Source organism: Coturnix japonica, chromosome Z, assembly GCF_054131305.1.
Source record: "Coturnix japonica strain WE chromosome Z, WE-NBRP24, whole genome shotgun sequence".
Classification (NCBI taxonomy): Eukaryota; Metazoa; Chordata; class Aves; order Galliformes; family Phasianidae; genus Coturnix; species Coturnix japonica.
In genome coordinates, this window is record NC_140702.1 from 17,482,977 (window position 1) to 17,503,487 (window position 20,511).

The 20,511-nt window shown below is 41.1% G+C and overlaps 1 protein-coding gene across 3 annotated transcripts in view; it reads right to left on the reverse strand.

Annotated features, from left to right (window-relative positions):
* Positions 1–16,091: 16,091 nt before the first annotated feature.
* The window catches only part of ADGRV1 (adhesion G protein-coupled receptor V1), a 235,322-nt gene continuing 230,902 nt past the window's right edge, over positions 16,092–20,511 (reverse strand). For all 3 annotated transcript variants that reach the window (XR_014939100.1, XM_085527985.1, XM_085527984.1), the window contains one exon: positions 16,092–16,559. Coding sequence is in view for 2 of the 3 variants with exons in the window: in XM_085527985.1 (XP_085384111.1) it covers positions 16,441–16,559 (119 nt within the window). In the remaining variant the exon portion in view is untranslated. The remainder of the gene's footprint in view (positions 16,560–20,511) is intronic.

The window sequence follows — 20,511 nt, forward strand, 5'->3', positions numbered from 1 at the left end:
GTAAAAAGCCAACCTTCCTCCTGTTTGTAAGCTTTAAGTGTACAATGAACCTAATGAAGAAGAAAAGGCAAGCAGGAAGAGTTCATATTCAGCCATGCCAAGCTTTCACCAATAGCAGCGGCGGAAAATTTTCTTGTACATCATTCCCTGTTGAAAGACAAAAAAGGCAACAGTAAAATTGTAACAGCTTAGGCTGAAGCTAAGGGAAGGCTATCAGCTCTTAACAGGATCTTGGAATGGAGCTAATAGCTTGGCAAAGAGTATCTACTTAAGTAAGGCACAGTTGCATGACATTACAACTGTATCACCACAGGAAAGAAACCTCTTGACACCAAGAGACATCTACAAAGCACCAAACCTTACTGAGCATCAACAGACCACTGAGCATTACATGAAGCCCTTTCAGATTACACAAGTGTAGACATTTGGATCTGCTGATGAATCAGAATTTTTCTCTTGTGCTGTCTCATTGACTCATTTATTTCAACATGGCACACTGCCAGCGCAACAGTGTGCAGGGATGCATGATAAACTTCACAGATAAAATAATCTGGAGCTCTGTATCTGTATCATTACAGATATGAGTGTTTCATTAGAGAAATCTTCAAGGCTGGTTAAAGACAACAGAAAGCACTAATCTTCAAAACTAGTATGACTTAAAAATAAGGTACCAGAGAGTACTAGCCTCACCAACACTTGAGCCAAAACTGAGCAGAGATCTCTAAAAGAAAGAAAAGATACAACTGAATTGCAAACTAGTTCACCTGCAAATTCATAGACATGCCATGGGAGCTACCAGCCAGCTGGCCTCTCCTCAGTGCATGGGAAAATCAAGGAAGAGATCCTCCTGCACACTATGCTAAGGCATATGTAAGACACAGATATTTCAGACAGCCAACATGGAACATCATGTACAGAGTGACTGCAAAAGACATATTTTAATGCTTATCAAAAGTTTTGCTAATTATTTAGCATCAAAAAATGCCTTTTGCAGTCAGTCTGTACATGATGTTCCTTGTTGGCTGTCTCATATCTCCTCTGTGCCTTAGCAAAGTGTGCAGAAAGAACTTGTCCTTGATTTTCCTCTGCGCTGAGGAGAAGCCAGTTGGTTGGTAGTTCCCAGAGTGCTCCTTTTTAATCTTATCAAAAAAGATGTGATATTACCTTTTCCCCAGTCACTATGGACTTCGATTGTTGCAGCTTTTCAACTATGATGGACAGCAGCTTAGCAGCTGTACCTGCCAGTTTCCCCAGGATTCTGTTCTAAATCTTGTCTGGTTCTACAGGTATTTGTGTGCTCAGGTTCCTTAGATGGAATAGAGGAAAGCTGTCCTTTTTCTTTTGAGATGCTAAGCAGTTACAGTAAAGAGTCTCACAGCCCTTTAGCAGGATAAATACAGAATGCAGTGGGACACTGGATCTGAAAAATACTCACAACATGAAAATCTTCTGCTCTTAGTACACCCTGAAGCTACCAGTGTTCAGATTTACCTCTGGTAACTAATGAGCTTATGAAACGGAGCAACCATCTGAAGGAAAAATTTAGAGGCTCAGTTGTTGAGCTGCAATTTTCTATTCTGTAATAGAGTTTTCCTGTATGTATCAAAATGGTTAAAAGGCTCATTGAAGGGACAGCCAGTGTAAGCAGAGGTCTATTTGACAGAAATATGTTCACTGACTTGCAGTGCCATCTACACATTATTCATGTGTGTTCACTCAGTGCTCACGTATTTTATTCTAAGTGTTGTTCACAGACACTTGCTTTGACTTGTTACTTGTGGAAGTACAACTGTCATATAAAATGTTAAGTTTACAAATAATCTGATACTTTTATATTTATATATAAACTCTTATATATAAATATAAATTATATATATATATATAAACTTTTTATTTATTTTCTTTTTTTGCAAGTAATAAACCTTTCAGTTTCAGAAATAAAGTATATACGGTTGCCTGAACAGACTAACAACAAATGTGCTCTGTGCCTACAGTAGCAAAATGGAGGTCCTCTCCAGCCATTTAAAGACAAATAAACCAAGTTTCCTATCACTTTGCCCTTCTAGACTAAACTTCTTCGAGTATGATCTTGCTCCTATCTAGCATGGTAGCAAAACTGTTCTGTGGCCTCAGATCAGGCCTTGAAAGTCTTGAATATTTCTTCACTTAGAAGACTGCAAAGTAAATGTGCTGCACTTCAGCCATAGCAAGGATTTACTACTATAAACACACCTATGTGTACGTGAACTTCCAAATTAAGCTGCTCAGAACAGCTAAGTGTTGTACATATAATGTGCCAAAAAAATAAAAAAGAAAAAAAAAGGAAAAGAAAAATAATAGGAGGTACACAAAGTGACTCATGAGCAGCTTAGTTAATTTTCTTATTTATGCTCTTACACTTGACTGAGCAATGACTGCCTATTAGGCAGTGAGCTAACTTCCTGCAATAACAAAAACAATTATTGGAAGATTTCTTAATAATGATTATTTTCTGAAATGGAGCTCAGAACACCTGCACATGGAGATTTAAGTTCATCCTCCCCAGGGGACCCTCTCAACCATGCCAACATCTGTTTTGTCTTTAACCACTGGGGAAGTGTTCTGTTGAGCAAGCATGGCTGCTTTCTCTGATGTGTGTTTGTGCAAGCTCTCTTCTTGAAACTCCCAAGGTAAATTCTACTTTTTCTTTCTCATGTGTGTGTTTTGAGGGCTTCGTTGCACTGTGTAGGTTTGTGCAGGCATGACAGTAAACCTCTAATTTCACAAGTTGAGGAAAGTGGTACATCTGCCTTTTGGGCAGTGCTCTTTTCCTGGACCTGAGCCCCAGTGGCTCAATTATTGTATAAAAGGAAGGCCTGAGATGACCTCCAGAAAAATCTGGATTTGTTTTTTGGTAGTGTAAGCACAATCCTGATCCTGCAAATCCATGTTGTTCTTCGCTGTGGTACAAGCATCAAGTTCATGAGTATTTCAGGGCAGTAGATGAGGAAGTGGCCCTAGTGCCATTTCAGGGCAAGGGGGGGAAGCCCAGAGGCTTTGATTGGTGTTTTGATGGTAACATAAAAATTCTTCTTAAATCCCCGTTTAGGTACCTAAAACTTTTATGTCTGACCAGGAGAATGTGCCCTGCCCTGCTGTAAATCCCTGCAGCACAGATGCACTTTGAGGAATCCAGAGCTGGCAATGCAATGAGAAAATTCATCAAAGCCACGCTCTTTCCATTCTTTCAGAAAATGCCATGTTTTTAAGAATATCCCATCTCTTGGCTTCTCTCTCCTTCCTTCCCTTTCTTGCAGGGGAGGAGAGTTGTTGTTTCTCTTCACTTTCCTTCACAAATTCAAGTTATGATCTGATCGCTGCCAGAATCAAGGTCAAGAACAAACTTTGCCTGGAATTTCTGTGTGCATTATCAGAGTATGTTTATTTCACTGAGTACACTCTTATATCAAAGTCACAAATAATCCTGCTTGCTGTAATGTTCAATGGCTGTTTGCCCCACCGACTTTTAGCAGAATGACAGTAAAGCAATTGAAAATTGCTGACAGAAAGCAACCACTTGAGAGCAATGCAAACAGGAGAAGCTCTGACCTGTGTCTGCAGAAATATGAGTTTGGGAATATTGATGAAAATATCCATAATTAGTGGTTAGAAATAAAGCACTTTTGGCTACCCATAATTTATGACACATCTAACTTTGGTGGAATGGTTGAAATTGATTAGCTGACTTCTACCATGTGGTCATCAGTTCACATTCAAACACTGAATGGAAACTGTGGAAAAGGACATAGCCCTTTTCAGTCCTGACAGTAGCAATCACATTATAGGAGTACTGCACTGCTAATATTTTACTGAAACTGAGTGTTTTTATATACTGTTGACACAGTGAATGATTTACTAATTAATATGCCCAACTAGTCACTTTAATTATAGTTTACAAATTGTTTTAGATTACTTAACCAGTCTCTGGCTTCCTGCTGTTTGTTTTCCACACTGTGGTAGAAAAGAGGTCAAAGTACATAGTACAATTATGATTTATTGATTTAAACTGTAGAAGGGTAACGGTATTCTTGGCAAGACTTTACTTTTTTAGTGCCTTAAAAAAGGCTATTAGGCAGTGGCTAATATTGTTATAGCTCTTATTTAAGATGATTAAATGGTTATATTTTATTTGGCAGTGTCTGGTACAGTTTGAAAAACAAGGGATCATTAGAGTGATGGGTGACTTGGAAAGCCTAAATGAGGCAGGTAGGAAGTTGCTATGCTTTTGCTTTGGTGTGGGCTTTGTAGATGTTGGGCACTTTCTTACAATTAGAAAATTCAGTATGTTTCATTACTAATTAGTTGTATGGAATATGGAGGTCCAAATCACTTTGGTTCACCTATGGCACAGGGGTTCTTGCTGGTGCAGAATGGATAGTCTGCAGTCAAATGGAAACTGCAGCAAAGCCTCACGTGATAGGCTTGTATACCTAGTTAATTCTGACTAAATCCTCTTGGATGTGTATGGAAGGTACAAGCCAAGTTCTTTTGGGCTGTTTGTTTTGCAAATTAATGACTGATTATTCAAGTGACTTTCCATGAGAAGAAGCGTTCACTTTCAGTGAAATGCACTATTCATAAATATCCTCTGACTTCCCATTTGGCCACAGAGTCCAAACAAATACATTATCTCCAAGCAAAATGTAACCTAGATCTTTAGATGATACTGAAGACCCTGTATTTGTGAACGATCAAATATATCAATAAGAAAAAGAGAAAGAAAAAGAGAAATAAAAAGAAGAAAAAAGAAAAGAAGAAAAGGGAAAGGAGAAAAAGAAAACCATACACACACAAAAAAGGAACTCAGCATGTTATCTACAACATTTCCTAACATTTCCTTTCCCTTTCCTTTAACATTGTGAAGTATGTTTGCTTTTAAATCAATGTCAGGCATTCTGGAATGAACTAAGTAAGAGTGTAACAACAAGAGTGATTTACCAGACATTAACAAAATCTATATCATTGCTGTGTTTCCAACTTAGTGATGCATAGAAAAACCTTCACATTTTCTGTGGTTACCAAAGCAATATTATAATAAACTGCTGCTTTTTATTATTAATATTTTCCCACTATTTTTATACAAATTGATAACTCCAGTACCCTGAAGCTTCTACATGAATGAAGCAAAAGCTTAAGAGAGTATTTTCTAATTCAAGAAAAATAATGTCTTTGGCAGAAGCTGAATTCTGAATTCATTGAGCTAGTGGGCTCAGAACCAGTTGTGCCCTTATTTCAGCAGGCTACTGCAGTAGGCAGGATGCATACTCCCATTCACAACATACCACAATACCATCTGCCCTCACAACACATACGCTGACCTGTTTCTGCAGGCACCAATTGTACAGCATTTATATAACCTCCTGATAAAAAAAATGACAGAAAGAACCAAAAAGTTATTCTTGCCATAGGGGACACCATCGTATGGAAAACCAAAGAGAGGAAGAATTAATTAAGATTATGTGGCCAGAGTCAGACTTTCAGCCTCAGACTTGACAATCAATCAAAAGAAGAGTGTCTCTCTTCAGACCATGTAGTAACTTTGGAAAGCAGTTAAAGATCAATCTAGAAAACAAACCAAGCCTGAAACAACATTTCAGAATCAAACAGAGCTCCTTTTATGGCTTCAAAGAAAAACTTGCCAAACATCTGAGGGTAAGCTTTGTAACACAACATTTTAACCCATCTTTATTGAATGTCTAATCTAGCTGAGCAAAGATGGGGAAAATTGATGCCCACGTACTCCCTAGGTCCTGCTTATGAGGAAGCCAGACCTGACTTTCCTGGTGCAGGGCTGCAGGCTGTGCTACACAGTGAGGTGAGTCCCAGTGGTTGACAGTGACTCTCAAAAACCAGTCTTAAAGCCTCCTATGACCTTTCTCTTTCAGCTTGTGCCAGACCAGTTTCCAAATCTCTTTCTTTACAATGCTAGTCATTCCCATGCTCTGCAGGTCCAGACAACAAACCTTTTCCAAAACATGACAACAACATACGTTGTTCATGATACTACCCAAACTGAAGACTTAAAGGTGGGTTTGCTCAGGTGCAACCCATTCTTGTTCAAGAATTTTGCCCTCAAGATACTGAAAGCACTGACTTACTGGCAGTGTTTTATCTCTGTCCCATCTAGGCCTGCTATCTGGATGCAAGCAACATTCCTCTGAGAGTAGTTCATCCCTATCATCTGATCCTAGACATAAGAGATATCTCCAGAGATCAGGGGAGGCAGGAGACCCGAGATGTACCCTTGGCACTGCCCAGGGCTGTCACTGTGGCTGCAGAAAGCAAGACACTGGACAAAGGAGGTGACAGAATCAGAATTACTTTTGTCTCTGCTTTTATGCAAACACCTCCCAGAGGGGCAATCCTGCTGCAGGCACAACTGTTGCAAACTAGAGAGCAGATAGTGCATTTCATGTCACTAAAGTCTTTGCCAGAAATAAGAGCAGTGGCTTCAGACAAGGACTTGACTGTCCTGTTTCTTGTGGAGCTATGTTAGTTGCCAAGTTTTATACCATGCTCTGCTTTTAATACTGACATGCACCTTTTACTTAAATCCTTCATGTAAAAAGGCTATGTGAGAAGGGTGGGGGTGGAGGGTCATGCACATATTCTTCAGCCTCAGCCATCAACCTCTGTAGGTTGGGACACTGTCCTCAGTGTCCTCAACATTAGAAGGTGCTCCCAAGACAGTGGCCTGTCTGACCAACTATTCCTGCTGCAGAACTAAGGCTGACCCAGCCTAGAGAAAGGAGGAAATGCACTGATATCAGAGGCTCAGTGTTTATCTGCAGCCATCATCACTCAGTTCGGCTTGAGTAACAATGTGAAATCAGCTCTTAAATGGTGTGGGCAACACTCTCACTGTGGTTCACCATCAATACACCTCTGGTCTAGCATATGTTCATTCTTGATGTTGTCAAAAACAAGGCCCTCAAAACCTTAGGTGGGGATGTGAGCATTAGACGCTCTGGGGCCTGTCACACTTCTTTCTGCAGGGTAAAGCCAAGGCTGACATTGATGCTGGGACATGGTGAGAGGGCCTAATCCTCCTTGGGCACCCATGTGGCCTGTCCAGGCAGTGCTTCTCACCTTCACTCATATCAGTGGAGCCAGGATGGAGGCCAAGTGTACGCCAACACACAGGATCATAGAGGACAACTGATAAACTCCAATGTAAACATGCTGCTGTGATCAGACAAAGTGTCTCCAAAACAGATGTGTCACTCACAACATTCAGCTGCCTTTGTTGAGGTTGCACTAACCCAAGCCTTGGGCTGCATTAACTAAAGCTGAATGTCAGGTTTTTGTGGGAGATTTGGAAATCCAACTTCTCCATCTGCAAAACAGAAGTTGCATTCATATTCATAATAGATTCAGTCAAGACTTGATTTTAAAACCTGTAAATATAATGTATAATTCCCAATTGGTGCAATTCGATGTTGAGAAATGTATGAGAGCAGGGGGGTCAGTATCTGACCTTGAGGAGCAGCAGAGTGGTCACTGTCAGCCTCATGCTGCCAGCACAAATGAAAACGATTACTGCAGGCTAAGTCCCACAGTTGTTAATAACCAGGCTAAAACTAAGATAATAATGCCCACTGTTGCCGATCTCAGGTTTGTTTTTAGTTTTGGCCTTCTGTGGATTATATCAGGAAGACACTTTCTGTCTTCTTCATACTGAGTGAGGTTAAACGTCCAATTCCTTTCCTTTCCTCTGTGTTGTTCTGTCTACAAAAACACAGTAATGCAAATTTCTTACTTTCAAACCTCCCCAGAAATAAGTAGCGGATTATTTATTGAAATGAAATATGAACTCACAAAATACTGAACTACTAGAGAAGTTAGAGAAGTTCTCTCTCTCCATTACAAGGAATTAAGCATTTCTTTCTTCCCCACTACCCCTGAAAAAGAACTAGAATAATGGACCTAATTTTGAACAAAACATGTATTACCACCACCAATATAGAGCTTATATAAGAAAAAAAAAGGAAGGTCTTTAATTAGTTTCAACACAACAATTTTCCTTCTAGAGTTAGATCATAGAATCATAGAATCACAGTGTTGGAAAGGACCTACAAGATCATCTACTCCAACCGTCCTCCTTTTACCATACCTACAGAAAACAGCTAAACCATATCTCCTGGCTCCCTAGGATACCAGGCTGAAAGAAGTAACAGGCAGTTCAATTAGTTGGAACTAATGAATTCTGAAGACTTGTGCTCTGCAGGCAGTAAATTCGTGTTTTGTGATCTAGATGTTAACTGACTTCATAAGATATGTAAAACATTCCCTCTGTTTGGCCAGTATTTCTGAAAATGAAACAAAACAAAACAAACAAACAAACAAAAAGGAGTAATTAAAATAAATATTTCTCAGAGTATTTTGCTACAGCCAGAGAAGACACGAACAGAAATAAGCACTTTGTTTCTTTGCTAATTCAGTTTCAGAATGTGAAGGTATTTTTAAAATCATGTTACGTTCATTTTTACAAGAAGGAGAAAAATCTCAGCTTCTGTTTCCTTTGCAATAGAAGAATGTTTTCATGAATGTTCAAGGCTCCTTTTCTGGGTTACAAAATCAAGACGATATTGTTTTTCCATTTACTTTCTCCTCTAGAGCATACTGCTTTCAAAAACAAGGTCTGTGTCCCTGGGGTCGGATGGCATAACTGTGTACACTGGCTCCGAGGATTTAATTGTCCATCTCCTCAGGCTATGGAGGATTCCTTTTAACGCTCTGAGGATTACCTTTAACATTAATCTACCAGCGTTTGCAACGATCCATGCCATTTGCATATGAGTGGGTTCCCCAACCGGCATTTGCCCTGCTAGTTCTCTGTGCACCACAGCAGAGCATGCCTCACCAGAGGAGCATGCCTATAGGTCAGCCATCAGCCTAACCCTTACTCCACCTCTGTGTGCAACATATCTTCATCTTCTTTTGGCATTTAAAGGGTTGATGCACTCTGGAGTCTGAACAGCCTAAAAAATAACCTGTTTCTTCCTAAATCTGGCTCTGAAGATGCAAGAAAATGAAACCTGTGGTCAAATTCTTCTTGGAGAACTGGTACCCTTGTCTCAAGTGTTCTGCTCTGGCACACAGTGCTGGCAGGAGACATCTGTGTCAGACCTGCACAAACACACTGTTCCTTCTAGAGGGTGGCAGAAGCTGTAGACACCTCATCTTAAATGAAGTATCCTGCTAATCTGAGCATGGTTCACAAATGGGACTACAGCTTCAGGCCCCCTGCAGCACCACAAAGTCACCTCTTACTCCTCGAGGCTAGGCTAATGATGAGAACACAGTGGAATAACCAAAGGTAAGGATATGCTTAACACTAGGGCCATCCTCATGTGGCTTTGTCTGGGGTAGGAACTGACTTCGTAATGTAATAACTGCAGATCAAAAACAAAACAAAACAAAGTAAAAAGAAAGCTACTTCTTTCTTAGAAGATGGAAAAATAGACTATACAATAGACTATTTATATATTCATATTTGGCATTATGTTTTTAGGGAGGCCTGGGTAAGGAAGAGGGAGCACAAGAAAATTTTCTACTCAGGCAGAAGCTATTAGAAACAGTAAGCAAATAGTGAGTCTCCCTGGCCAGCATACAGCACAGACTGAAAAGCTGAGCAAGTGGGATGGGGGAGAAAGGTCACTCCTTCAGCAGAAGAAACTCAGCTGGTGCTATATTTTTAGGTTCCTGCAGGGAGATGCATGCAGACATCTGTGGCATGGGGAGCAGACACAATGTGGGCGCAGTCAGAGGCAGAGGGGACCTCACAGCTCCTGCATCTCCCAGCCCCAAGAAGCCAGTTCCAGGCAGCTCTGGGCCCAGAGCACCTGAGCTCCCAGCACCTCCAGCCTGGACAAGCAAATCTCCCGGTCCTTTGCTGTTTGGATGCTGCTTTCTGTTGCAGTAAATCCCTGTCTCAGTACAAGGACGCCACATATTCCTAGCTGGTGACCTGCAACAGCTCTCAGCTGTCACTGCTGCCAGCCCCAGGCAGGGGCTGCTGCCTGCCAAGGGCCCAGCACCACCATGAAGAAGCCCTGCTGGGGATGGTGAGGTCAGGCTGACCTTCTGTCCTCCAGTTGTGTGGCAGAGAAGTCACTCTTGCTGGCTTTATGCCATATGTGTCCCTACACTCCTCTGCTTGTCATTGCCTCTTGAACCCAGTGGTGACATGGGCTCATGTCTGCTGTTCACACCTCCATGGCACTTACCAGCAGCTAGCAAATTCTATGTTGTAAAGCAGTGCATTAATAGTAACTTTGGTGACAATACTGATGAGCTGCAAAAGATGGATGTTCCAGAACTGAGGGCTGCACTCAGAAATAAAGTCTGTACAGAAGGTAAGCAGTGCCAGGAAACATTCCTGTGACTCCGTCTGTATTTTTAAAGTGTTAAACTGTCCTGGCACCAGCATGGCCTGCTCCATCCCACACCCTCTCAGAAATTCCCCAGCAGCAGCTGGAGGTGGCACCCACCTTATCTGCCAGAAGGAAGGATCACAGGCCTGCTGCGGCCCTTTCTCTGTCTCCCTTTATCAGGACTCTACAGCATTGATGCAAGAGGGATTTTGAGCCAGGTCACTGTTTGTTCATTCCTTTCCCCTTGTTCTCCTATCTCCAGGACATGCTGTTCTTGCAAGGCAAGAAGAAATATGGTGCTGTGTGCATACGGTGTAGAAATCTGTCTGGTCCTCGTCAGATTGGAAAGTCCTTGTATTTGCTTCTCTGCTTCCCCACTGTGCGGAGCCAGATACATGTAGGCCTGAGCTGTAATGCTGTGGTGGGTCTCACTCACACTCGTGTGCACCTCTGTGGGCTGAAAGTAAAGAGAGGTTTCAGACATCTTCACGCATCCCTGCTGGCAAGTACTGGTGTATCCCGTGCCTTAGGCTCAGCACTCATTCCAGTGAGGAAATGGGGAAATCATGCGCTTAGGAATTGCCAAGTAGGAGGCCAGACATTTCCAGGGAAAACCAGTTCATAATCTGGACCATAGTGTTTTAGCTTTCAGATGGAAACTGGATTTGTTTATATTCATTAAATTCCTGTTCTCCGTAATTATTTTCTGTCTCTGTATGCACGCTGATTTATACTTGTGCTTCACAAAAGCTGGGGCAGACAGATGCTGCGGTTTGCTCTGTGTGAAGTGCAGAGCTGTGCTGGAGGTCCCAGATGTGGGAGGTTAGGGTGTCTCTGGATAAAATCACTGGGTGTTCAGACCTGCTGAGCTGCAGCACAGGAGTGACCATGCCGCCTTCAAAGACTAACTGCTGAGCTGGGGAAAATCCTGACAGCTTCAGTAAAAACATTTCTCTGCACTTTTGACAACAGCCTTTGATGTGAGGCATTCCTGGGGCCTTCTCCAAGCTGTGAGCTTTAGCCAGGGAGTGGAGTGAGGGCAGATAAATCTCTATAAGAAAGGATAGACTCTTTAGCAGGGTTTGTTCCAACAACACAGGGGGAAATAATTTCAGACCAAGAGAGGGAAGATTTAGACTGGGCATAAGGAAAGAATGATGAGGGTGGTGAGGCGCTGGCACAGGTTGCCCAGTGAGACTGAAGAGTAAGAAAGGATTCTCAGAAGCTAGGAAATTGGAGGGTAATAAAAAGCCCACAGTAACTGAGGACTGAAAAGAGTTAGAGATAGTTTACAGAAGCAAATATGTAGAGGCCATTAGAAGAATGGGATAGTAACAAGCTGGGATTAGAACAATACAGGGGATGGAAGAGATAAAGATAAGGTTTTGAGAACAGCTTGAGAACACCCAGATAGGCGGTGGTAAGATGTTCACAGAGCAAGTTAGAACTGGTTCGGGGGCTACCCCTCCCACAAGGTCAGAAGTTTAGAGTGAGGAAGACTACCAGCCTTCATGAGGAAGATAATGAGCCTTCATCCAATGACCACCAGGAGGAGACCCTAACTGCTTATGATGTATGTGAGAAGGGGGGAGGGACTGTATACTAAGGGATTCTCAGAAATATAACGAATATGTATACAAATTCCATGCAAATCATTGATTATGCATCAGTTCTGCCTATATCTATATCAAGCTTTTGCCCTATGGTGTGCAATTTAGGAAGAGCAGTCCCTCTTGCACCAGGATATATGCGCATCACTGATTAAACATACCTGCTTTATAACTACTTTGTACTTATAGAGTTTTATTTCTGCACTTCAAGGTAGTGGATGCTCCATCCCAGCAGACACTCGAGGTCAGGCTGGACAGAGCTCTGGGCATCTGCTTGAGCTGTAGGTGTCCCTGTTTGCTGCAGGGGAGTTGGAAGTGGCCTTTAAGGGTCCCTTCCTACTCAGATGATTCTTTAATTCTATACATTCAAGTTTACAGTTGATAATCCCTGAAATCTCTCTCCCTTTCCTGCATCTCCAGGGCCGTTTTGGCACTCCGCAGTATCAGCTGCCAAAAAAAATAGGAAGAGCAAAGCCTGCTCCTGTGCATTCACCTTCATCTTGACACCAAACAGAGTGGCAGCACCAAAGGCATGTCCCATCAGTCTCCGTGTGTACAGAGAATAAAATGCTTAAAAGTAGCAGGAAAAAAAAAAAAAAAGAAGAAGAAGAAGAATTACTAGCAGTTTTCTCAAAATCTTGTGTATTTGTGAAGGTGCTATCAGGAACACGGCTCTGACTTAGTTTAAAAAAACAAGCCGACAAGAACATTCTTAGTTTTTAGGCCAGTTTATACAACTGAGTTGGTTTCAGTTTCAGTGCAACATTACTTCCAGGTATTTCATTCAATAATGCTCGAGTACCATACTGCAATTATTTCTATCTAACCAATTCATACAAGATAATGTTGAACAATGAAACAAAATACATAAATGCTTCTTCATAATCTGAAAATTAACAGAAGCATATTGAATTAAGCAGATTCATGCAAACCCACATGAGGCAGTTTCACCACACTATTACCCATCAGAATTCAGAGATAAAGTCTGCTGCCAGCAAACTAGGGACACGTGCTGATTTCTTACTGGTTTGAACTGGTGCTGGGGAAGCAGAATCTGTAATAGTTGCCCAGTGTCCACAGTACAGCATTAAGGAGGTGTATCCAAAGGCAGAATATGCCTGAAGTTAAGCACTTTTCTACATGGTCAGTCAATTTAACATAATTTTATGTTGGGCACAGGTACCCTTTGTTGCTGGGAAGTAAGAGTACAGTTTCATCTTTTGCATTGTGATATTCATTACAGGATGATGACTTTGGATTTGGATACTGGCAAACCAAGCACTTGTAGAAGCAGAACATGGATATGACGAGGTTCTCCTACAGGCTCTAAGGGAAAAAAACAAAAAAACAAACAAAAAAGAACTCTGAAGAGTTGTTTCCAGATTATTGTCATGAGTTGACTTATTTTGTATATCCAGGAAAAGAAGCAAAACCAGAATAATCCACATCAGCTTTTACAAAAACTCCCTAACAATGTGTGTTGAGCTCAGTAATTTTCACCACTTATTCACTTGAATTTTATTCAGATGTCTTTTAAGGAAGTGAGTTTCCTTTTGTTGGCACATAAGTCACAATAAACTCCTGAAACACATCCGCTCATTCATCTGCCTTACAAACTCTGTGCCAATGCATGCAAGTAGCTTTAGGTATAGCTAATTAGAAAAGGGACCTTCTATGTGCAGTGAGCTGTGAGATGTTGCTACTAAATACTAGCTCCTTCTGCCTCTCAAAATGGCTTCTTGCAGAAGCACAGCAGCTCCTTCCCTACGAGGAAAAAAAAAAAAAAAAGGCATTGAGTGTCCTGGTATATTCCTACACAGGAATGAAGCTAAGGGTGTCATGAATTAGGAACTGTGGTCATTCTTCAATGGAAAACCATCTAGCTGTAAGTTCAGTCATCTTATGAAAACAAAGAAATCTCTGTACTCTCTATCACATTTTGGGTAACGCCTGAAATCAGAGCACTGCAGGAAGCACACAGCCCTGCTGGTGTAAGCCAAGCCGTCCGTAAAGGTGCTGCTGCCCAGGTGTGGCCATCAGCACACCTGAGTCACAGCACACACGGTGTGGCTGAGACCTGTGCTACCAAAACACCAAATTTTCTACAGACAGCATAGCATCTATACAAAAAGAGTGTCTAGAGCTGTACCTAGTGTTTATCTTGTGGTCTCAAGCCATGTGAGCACCACCTAGAGATGGAAAATTCAGCAAGTGCTGGCAGCAGACAGGATCCCTCTGATCTACTCTGAAAACGCTGATGCATTTACAGTAAATCCCTTACCAGGCCAGTTGTGCAACAAGCTGAAGTGACACAAAGTATTAACATTTATGGTGGTGAGTCAAAATCAAACAAACATCCTTCTTTTATAAGCTTTCTCACAGCATGTAGTAGCATGTACTGCAAGTAATGAAGCATCTGTTACAGCCCCAGCTCTCGCAACTGAGCAAGTGTTGCAATCATTCTGAAGGGCCAAGCTTCTGTTAAGGATTAGTGGATGGATGAGAATCTATCAGCTATGACCGATGCTCATCTCAGTTGGTTCAGGAAGAATGGAATTTTAAAACAGCCTTAAAGAGCCAGGTTCCCCATGCAGAAATTAAAAAATATATATAATATAGTATCACTGTATTGCAAACTGTCCCAAGCCAGTTTTAACTCCAGACTGAGCATCTTATTTCAGTGATACTTGCAGTACATTCCAGTGCTCAGTGTGCTGCTATAGGAAATGGTCTGGTCCCATATAAAACTGACTTATGAAATGTCCTTAGGTGACTTACTCTCTAGCAGGTCACCTATTGCAATTCAGGTGCCCTGCACCCAGTGTTTGAAGTTCCCCTTCTCACACTGCTGTGCCCCATCTGCCTCCTGTGCTGCAGTCAGGGTCATTCACACACTCCAGGTCAGCTTACTGGCTGCAGGGATTTGGCTCCATTTACTCTGCAGCATGTCGAGCATAAACAGAGTCAACAAAATTCCTGGGAGTCAGAAACGTAACGCTCAGTGCAGCAGGGCATGTGTGCATTAAATACAGGTATAGTTTTATTCCTCAGCCATTCAAACGTGCACTTAGAAAGCACTTTTTAAAGGGCCTTGCTGTCTAGAAAGTTACTTGTGTCCTTCCATTTTAAAGATTCTCTCTGCATCTAGATATGAATGTATGCTGTGCGGTCTGATCAGTTACTACACAGCAGGGGCAATGAAAACTATTTGATTTCCTTTGTCCCACATACATAAGCATTAGCAGTAAAATTTGTGCATTGCTATACTAGAAATCATAGAAACATTTCCACGAGAAAAGTTTTCATTTAAAAGGATGGGCTGCTGCTCAGAGCTTGCCCAACAGACAGCCTTCTGGCAAGATCCTGCTGAAGGTATGAAAAGCTTGCTTCACAGATACTGTATTTCCTTATGTGCTCAGAAACATTCAGGGAAAAATTCCCTTGGTGTCATGCTCTAGTGTGTTTTTGTCTCAGAGTAACTGAGAAGATGCAGGGGGTTAACAATTCCTGCAGGACCAGCCTGCCTCCCCCCTGGGCTCTGAAATACTTCCTCTGTATGTTTTTTTTCTAGGGGAGGAACTTTCTTGCTAGTTTATGACCTCAAACTACTGAACTAACTCTGCGAGTAATGTAAGACACCAGGCCTTCCATCAGAACAGGGCTACGCATGTGGCTCCCAGTGACACTGACAGAAAATTCAACTCTCTGGAAGTCCTCCCTTTGTTCTACCTGCAAGGAGAAGATGAGAATTCAGCACTAAGAAAACAGCAAGCTAATGCAATCAGCAGCATGCATATGCCCTGTAATTGCCTTTTAGTCATTTCATTATTAGTTCTTCTTCATCTCCCCTTTACTGTTTGTTATAGATCATCATATATTTTATCAAGACAGAATGTGGGTCAAGATTGCCTTTATTTGCAAGGTCACAGATTTGGGTGTTTTAAAGCCAACCAGAACAGTACAGTGTAGGAAACTGAGAACTTTTCAATTTAAATGCCTTCCTGTCTGAGGGTTGTCTGTATCACCTTCCAGCCCCACAAGCAGCCAGGAGAAATAACAGGCTTGGTTGTATCAAATGGACTCTATTGCTTTTATTAATCAGTGTTACACGTATAGGTTAATTTAAAAAAGCTACAGTTCATGGAGTATGTCATCTCTACTACACGATACAGATCTAGGCCAAAAGACACTGTATCTACTGATGCTCAGTGTAAAAAACCTACAGTTTATTTTCTGAAATACAAAAACTCAAACAAACATCCTTTGTTAAGTGCTCATTACAGCTCACAGCATTTTACTACAGAGTTTCATACATTGTTTTCGTGCAAAGGGAAGTACAAATAAAGAAGTACGTAGGCATGAACTGAAATCAAAATAAAAAGGGGGAAACAAAGGAAAACAAGCAAGCAGAGGAGTTAGAGATGGGTGTCTGCTATGGGGATTCTTCTAAGCTCAACAATCTGAGAGTTCACCATGCTACCCCCGTCCTGGCTGCCATGGCAAGATTCGTTGTCACTGACGCTGAGACCGGCACCTAAAACAGAGAAGACATAAAACTCTTAAGAATCATAGAGGCTGGAGTCCTGAGACAGAAACAGTAACACTGGGCCCTTTTACAAGGGCTGCTCTGCTTCATTCTCTTTGTTGAAGTTCTTTGAAACACTACAACAGCACGACAAGCTGTCTGGTATTGGTCAGCAATCCTGAATACGCAGATTACAACATTATCTGACACAATTTTGTGCCACCCAGACATGCTTTTTACAGTTCCACTGTCAGTCACTTTAATTCCCCTAGTAAATGTCAAAACAGCTATTCGGCAGTTGCCTTGAAATCACAAGAGCGTAAATCAAGGCCAGTTTTAGGCTGGGTTCATGGACTGGCTGTTAGAATCTGGTACTTCCAAGGATAGTTTCATGAAGAATTGACTTTTAATGATATAATTTCCCCGTTAAATTATAATTCCAGCTGTTTTAATAGGACTGTAATTTCAACATGAGAAAATATGCTGAATAAATATTTTTTAAACCCACATTTGGCACAAGCTGGTGTATGGTGTTTTCCTTCTGCTGTGCAAGAACTTCTGCTCTGCCTTTGGACAATGGAAACTTCCACAAGACGTCTGGAATAGACCTCCAGAGGCCACCTTCTCCATCTTTTTGTCACAGCAGTTCTGCTAGCTAGCTGCTTCCTTGTTTTCTTTCTTTTTTTTTTTTTTTTTCTTTTTTTTTTTCCTCCCATTTGTGTAGTGTGAAATACAGATACCTGCACTGCTTTTCATGAAATGAGCATTTTAACAAACTACTTCACAGTATATCAGTTGCAACTATAAATTCCATTGCATTTCTAGTTCTTTCTGTCCTTGTGTTGTAGAGAGAATCCTAAAATGTACTTGGGTTGTATTAGTGTTCATATCACCTGGACTTTACATTTTGGGCTGTACAGCTCAAAGCTGCACATCAGTGCAATAAAGCATGATGATTTCCAGACTGACTGATAGTCTTTCAGTAATGCCGCTTACACATAACTAGGAAAGTTATTCATTTCAGGCAGAAGTAGATCTACAATGGAACACAGTTAAAGGGAGTTGCAGAGGAATGACACTTGGCACAGCAAGCCCTAAACAGGGTATGCCAGGGGAGGCAATGATTTCCATTTTCATACTGAAACACAGCTTTAGAGATGTCTGTGTTGATGCTCCAGGGTTTCCACCTCACTTTGTTCTGGTGTTTGGGTCTTGTGGAGAAAGTGCATTCAATCACATCTGTCAGAGGAGGCCCAAGCTTGGGTTTGTATGACCCACATTCTTTAAAGACCAGCAACTACTGTCAGACCATGATGGGAGTAAAGAGATATGGTCGGATTGATATTGTAATAAAGCTGAGGAGATTAGGGTCTGAGTCACTACAAATCTTGTTAATAAGTGTACTGAAGATAATTAAACCACACTTACTCATTTAAATTTACATGCATATTTAACTTTTTCATCAAATTATGGTCCTAATGACTAAAAGCTGTTTCAAAGTTCTGGGAAAAACAACAATTGCATGAGCAAATTATTTGGTTTTTTTTTTCTTATCTTCTCTAAAACTGTTTGCTTTATAATGGAAACATGAGTGTAATAGAGAAGAGAAATCTGACTGCTGTATTTGCTATTTGGTGACAGAAGGACAAGGTGATAACTGTGACATAAATAAGGTATTTCCAGTGAAGAAACAAAAATTATTACTTTGCATCATTAACATCGGAAGTCACATAAAAAGATTTATTTTGGCTAAAAAGGACACGAATTTCAAAAATGGAAAAAGACCTGACTGAAAACATTCCAAGCTATATTACAAAATTTTCTTTTTATATGCCCAAGAACATTTCTTGCTGATGATTTTAGGGCAAATATTGAACTGAACAGGGTTAGAAACACATTTGTCTTACTGGTGGTTATACTGCAATTATTCAGTATGAGGTTTCCAGAAGAATCTTGTGCTGGTCACTATAAAAAGATCAGATACGAGACTAATCTGCTGTTACACCACACTTATTCTGAGATTTCATGTGTGCGTGCCTTGTGGGAAGTTATGGAGGGATTTTTTGTCATTAAGGACATTCTTATCAGGGATTTGGTAAACCTGAGACTGGAGCAGACTACTTGGGGTTTACAACAGCCCTGTTCAGCTGCTGATACAAAGACAAACTATTTAAGAGCTGATCCTTTTTAGGAATGAGAGCTGAGGTGTAACCAGGATACCAGCTCACCAAACAACTGACTGGCGGGGAAGGGTACAACTGTTTACATGATGGAGTTTCAGAGAGTTCATAGGTTCAGCTTGTCCTCAGATTAGAGGAGAATTCAAACATAATCCTATCCAAAAATGCATGTACTTCCTTAGAGATGCTGGAGCTGGGTAGCTGGCAGTATTACTTCTCCCCACTTTGAAGCAACTACTTCACAAAAACAAACAAACAAACAAACAAACAACAACAACAAAAAAAGGTAAAAAACAACCAAAACAATCAAACAAGCGAACAATCCGACACAAAATGAGGCCCTTTCGTATCGCAGGACTCGCTAGAAACTGAGAAGTCACGGAGCTCTGCAAAATCAGCAAGATCCCTCCAGTGACATCTGCTGGTTGAAAGACTATCAGTGCATGCCTACGTGCACTGAACTGCAGTTGCTATAGTTTACTTTCACTGAAGTAAGATGTGGCTTGTTTTGAAATGACTGTAGCCATTTCTTCTTGGCGGAGGTTTCTGTTTCATTAGAACTTCTATATTGTTTCAAAAATTAATGATAATTTATGTTGAATGTGTAAGGTGCATTAGATAGAAAAAAGCTGTATGGGCCAATAGAAAAATGCTTACATGGGCCATTCATTGATACTTGTTCATTACTACTTGTAGGGATTTGACTTTGCAGAAATTACACCAGTGGCATTTTGCCTTTGTATAAAGCTTATCACCCCACTGACAGTCTCCAGGGCAATTCTACTGCGTATCTTTCAGAATGTGACATTGCTGATGGAGCAAAATCATATGTTGATACTCTCTGATATGTATTTGGAGAGTGCCATGTGCTAGGCTGCTGTTCCCAGCTCTAACCCATAAATACCTTTGCAAGCAACTTGCTACACAGGTGGGTCATCAGTCAGGACAGGAGGGTCTTAGAACCTCTTTCAGAGGTTTTGCCATGTTTTGAAATAGAATGGTTTGGTTTAGTACTGTGCATGATAGAAGGGGTGGGGTGGTGGTGGGGGGGGGTGACTAAAGCATTTGTGGTGGAAACATGGATGTAAGGTAAGAGACCAGTAAAGCTGTCATGCATTTATGGTATTTATGTGTTACAGCAAAGCTGATGGACAGATTGCTGTTTGGAGATTCTATCTATATTTATTTGGTTGGCTCAGTTTTTATCTCCCCAGACCTAACCAACACAGAATCCCCCAGAGCATCATGTTATAGTGGGCTTTAGCCTAGATGTCTGCAGCATACAACACTTTTACAATCAGAAAGGCAACTGTCTTATTAAATTGTATGATGACAGAGACAAAATGAGAGGCAAAAAAGGATCTAGTTCAAAATTATAACATTCAAAAAGTTAATTAGTGCAATTAGCAATAACAAATTAATAAGTAATTATGGCTTTAGTGACAGAACAAGTCCATCTTTTGGACAATTAGCACCACAAAAAAAATTCTGTGGCTGTATGATGCAAGGTTTGTGTAACATTAGCATAAAAGCTGGATAAAAAACTGCACATTGTTGTGTGCCTAATTAGCTAGAGACACAGCTGTCTGCCTTCCTCTGATCCAGTTCATATTCCAGGTTAATCTGTAATGTGGTCCGGCATTAATGATTACGGAACCAAGGGCTAAGTGCATAGTTCTGCCACACGTCTCTTTAGCAATCAGGTAAAGTGTGCCAGTGCATCTATTTGTGCAGCTGCACTGCAAACTGCAAATTACTAAACCACTGCAAGGCAGAGAAGA